This window comes from Buceros rhinoceros, unplaced genomic scaffold (assembly GCF_000710305.1).
Source record: "Buceros rhinoceros silvestris isolate BGI_N320 unplaced genomic scaffold, ASM71030v1 scaffold4415, whole genome shotgun sequence".
In the NCBI taxonomy this organism is placed as follows: domain Eukaryota; kingdom Metazoa; phylum Chordata; class Aves; order Bucerotiformes; family Bucerotidae; genus Buceros; species Buceros rhinoceros.
Genome location: NW_010412141.1, coordinates 44,040 through 48,458, shown reverse-complemented (window position 1 = coordinate 48,458; position 4,419 = coordinate 44,040). Strand labels below are relative to the sequence as shown.

The window sequence follows — 4,419 nt, the reverse complement described above, 5'->3', positions numbered from 1 at the left end:
AAAAGTCAGTAGGGACTGGAGTTCAGGATGCGGTTTGTTTTGATTTGTTCTGTTGGTGTCAAAGGTTTGTGTATAAAAAAATTTTTGTTTAATTAACTTGTTTGCTTTGTTGCACTGAGCTGTAGTGCTTATCTGCCAGCCTGCCTGTTTAGATTATACAGCATTCTAGGAAATGTATAATGCTGCTATCTCTTAACTAATCCACAGATGATAGATCTATATGACAGTGTACAAATACCTAATTTGATCTTTCTACTAGAGCTTTCTGTGTTTATTTTATTTCCTTTTTATTCTTGCAGTGCATCTCTTGGAAATAAGATCATAAACATAAGTTTGCTTTGTCTGTTTTGGGCAGCCTTTTGCCTTTTCTCTTTTTAAATTTAGAAACTGCATTTAACAGTATCTTTTTTAATTTTATTTTACAGAAAAAGAGTTGAAGAGCACTTTACTACATCCAACCTTCAGTAGCTTAAATGAAAAGAGCAATGTTTTACAGAAGTCTCTCAGTTTAGAGTATGCTTTAAATAACCTATCTAGAGAAGACAGTGGCAATCCACATTCCAGGAAAAAACGTTTTCTTTCCTATCCAAGATATGTAGAAGTGATGGTTACAGCTGACACGAAAATGGTTCGTCACCATGGGCAGAACTTACAGCACTACGTACTAACACTGATGTCAATAGTAAGTAAACTAAGTATTAGCAGTTTCAGTTATTTGTTCTGTTCTATTATCTTCTGTAACTTCCCTGTCCTCTGGTTTGACTGAATTCGGTATTAAAAGAAAGATTCTATAAACAAAAATTAGGGCCAAAGCTTCAGATCATGGACCGTTTCAGTTTAATGCAGTAAGGTGTGTAGGTGAAATGCTGTGACCTATTTCCTGATTTGCTGTTGCATTAGAATTCATAAGCTTCAGTGAGCTAAACATGGATTAATTACAGCAGACAGAGGTTAAAAGGCATTGTGAAAAAATGCTTGGTTATAGTAATCCTAGTTTTTCAAGTAATTTCAAATTAATATGAGTCAGACTTTGAGTTGGCAACATTTAGTTGAGCTCCTTCTACAGTGAATTCTTTCTTAAACCGAAAGTCATTTGTTGTATTGATTCAGGATGTGGTATGATAAGCTGTATGATGTCAAAAGGTTTACCACGACTCTTGAACCATTTTTTTTAGGAAAAGGCACGCTAAAATATTCTGCACAGTGATTTTTTTTCTAGATTTCTGTCCTATCTATTCAAGAAGCTTGATTTATATGAAACTGCATCAAATGTTGAGCTTGCATATTAGGCCACCTACGTATAGGTATCTGTGGAGACATCTGATTTAAGTAATAGCTGGTCAAGTTAATAGCTCGCTATAGACACCTACCTTTGGATGAACAGATTAGCTCTCCATTTTCCACTCGGATCAATGAATTTGCTTTATAGAAGTGTCCAGTGTCATGTAAGATGCCATTGGATATCTGACTTGGCCTCAGCTGCTGCTTGACAAAGATGTAGAAGTCTGTAGATCATGTGTCATATCTGCCAGTTCTGTATAGATGTCTGATAACCTATAGCATCTGAAGTATATATATACTACAGTATATACTATCTGACTAGATAGTGTATAGTTGGGCAGCTGAACTGAGTTTTGCTCACTCTAATGTCTAGATCTCCAGCTGATGGCAGTAGAAGTGCTGTCACATATTACACATATGTAGGCACCTAAATTTAGAAGATGGAATATTCTTTAATGTATTTATAAGGGAAAAAATAAGGAAATTTTAAGGGAGATTAGCATACTTTAGTTTGATAATCTTCTGAATATGCCAGCTCATATCCCTTTCCTCCCATATCCCTTATGCCTTTTCAGCAATGTAATGGAACCACAGAATTTAACTTGTAAGGACCTTTGGAAGTCATCTGGTCCAACCTGCTACTCATGTTTATTGCTTTGTGAAACCAATCAAGTAATGCATGTGAAGATAGTCTTCAGTCTCTTTTTCCTCCTGTCGCCATCCCCATAGTAGTTATTTTTCAGTAAACTAGGAATAACTATGAAGAACAGGAAAACAAATGTCTGCCACTCTTTGATACGTAAGCGGTATTAGAGTTCTTCAGGGTGCAGGTCGGTCCGTCTTGACCCACAGCCCATTAGTGTTTGAAACAGAACCATTATTATTAGTCTTATTTCATTACCCATAAAGGGAAGAAATGAAACTATTAAATTTTATCATTTCTGCCATTATGCAGACAGCTTTGATTATTAAATTTAACTGGTATTTGTGTCTGGTCAAGCAGCTTTTTATGTTATGGGAAATTGTCAAGTTGCTAGTTTTTTAAATGGATCAAACATTATATTCTACTCTTACAATAGTTCTGAAACTTTTAAGGATATTCGGCTTTGGCTTGGATTTTAAATCTGAAAAGTTTAATCATATAAATACTGTTAAATTTTAATGAAATGTAGACATCTAGCTTCCAGAAGAACCTTTGAAATCTGGGCCCATTTCTTTTTCTTTTTTTTTTTTAGCATCAACAAATCCACCAAAGTAAACTTGCTGCTATAGGATACTGTTTTATGAGTGGAAAATAAGAACTGAAATACACTGCTGAATATTTTTAGGGTTTTAAGTGTCTTGTCACTCATCCAATTCAACCTGAAAAGGCTTAACTCTCAGCATGCAAGTAATCCCATTGAACTGTAACTGGAATGCATTTTCTCATTTCTTTAAAATTGCATAAATCTTTGCAAGATGAGTATTTACACTATGTCTTGGAAATCCTTAGTACTTCTGATCGAAATATACATTTTAAAGTACAAGGAATACCTTTGCTGTAGGACTTAATAAAAACTTTTGTATTGAAATACAGTAGAGTGGCATTATTTCATGTGAAATGATAAATAAAATAATATAGAAATCTGTGGTTGCTTAACTTGCAGTGTTTCCTGTTCCTCCAAGCCTTGCGTTAGCAGAGTAGGTAGTAGGTACTGTCTTAATACATTTAGTAGCTGGAGGACTGTCTTAGGCACATTGTGTTGTGGCAGTTCGAAGCCTGTAATATAAAGGCTTGATCTTAGCAACTGAAATAATTCATTCAGACACTAGAGTTCACTTTAAAAGCATCAAAACCTCATCAGATCAGACTGAGATACTGTCCTCATTTTCTGAATCACGTACCTGATTCTTGACATCTTTTTAAGAAATGTACTGCTTATATATTTAGCTTAGTAGTAAAAAAACTTCTTGGCCTGTTCTTAGTCTGCTTGCAGCAAGAACTTTGTAATCTTGCCTTTCTGAAAAGAAAACTTGGCGCATAAAATCACCTATGGTAGGGCTGTGTTGGCCAGCTCAGATTGTGAACTTGGCTAACTGCCTGGTCATGTGAGTGCTAGAGTTGGAGCAGGGAAGGAGGGCAGCCATGCATTCAAGGAGAGGATTGAGACAGCACCAATTTAGATAATTTAAGTTGCAGTGAGACTGTGGAATCATAAAAAGGCATTATATAATTGTAAAATAGTACCATTATACCGTGGTATTAAAAGATGGTATTTTTTATTTTCATCAAGACAGGTTCCTAACTTGGTCTGCACATAAATGGCTTTGACTCTCCATTGTTTTGTTCTTTGTGTAGCCTTTCAGATCTGTGCAAAGATCAAGTTGCCATTGAAGTACCTTGAAATAGTTACTGTTGTTTTATTAATCACTGGAAGAGGCTGTCCAGGGAAGTGGTGGAGTCCCCATCCCTGGAGGTATTTAAAAGATGTGTAGGTGTGGCATTTCAGGATGTGGTTTAGTGGTGGACTTGGCAGTGCTGGGTTAACAGACTCAATGGTCTAAGGGTCTTTTCCAACGTAAACTGTTCTATAAAATTTTACATTATGTAGGCTGGTACATCCTTGCCCGTCTTTGCACTTAACTTCTGTTAGTGCATTCTTACCTATACTATTGTTACCTAGGTGGTGGTTGTTGTTAACTAGATATTTAATGATTATATTAGTATTTGTTCTATGACCTTCTCAGTAGTTCAGGGTTCAAGGTTTGTCCCTACGGTGAACCCTTGGTATTATTTAATTATGTCAAAGCCTTGTTCTAAGGTGCTTGGGATTCATCTCATGTAAGAAGAATGTTTGTTTTTCCAAGCAAGACTTAATATCTTTCCTGAGTATCTTCTAATGGCTAGAGAAGCCTGGCAATGGTTGTGCCTTATGAAATGATCCTTCTTTCAGATACTGAAGGAAAGGGTCCTTCGACATCGGAGCTGTACATGATGGCATTTGATGCAATCTGGTTATAGCTTTGGTGCATATTTTTATCAAAAGGCTGTAGATGATGATGATAACTAAGTCACCATTTATTGAATTATTGCAATATTAAAGGGATATCTTTGCAATCATCTCAGTCCCAAGTTGGAGGTAAGACAGAGCACAGGCA

General features: G+C 36.0%; 1 protein-coding gene across 1 annotated transcript in view; it reads left to right on the top strand.

Moving 5' to 3' along the window:
* Window positions 1–425: 425 nt before the first annotated feature.
* LOC104493550 (A disintegrin and metalloproteinase with thrombospondin motifs 20-like) overlaps window positions 426–4,419 on the top strand; it is a gene marked incomplete at both ends in the record, with an annotated part of 42,512 nt that continues 38,518 nt past the window's right edge. Inside the window, one exon of the mRNA XM_010136260.1 lies at window positions 426–682. Within this exon, the coding sequence (XP_010134562.1) occupies window positions 426–682 (257 nt within the window). The remainder of the gene's footprint in view (window positions 683–4,419) is intronic.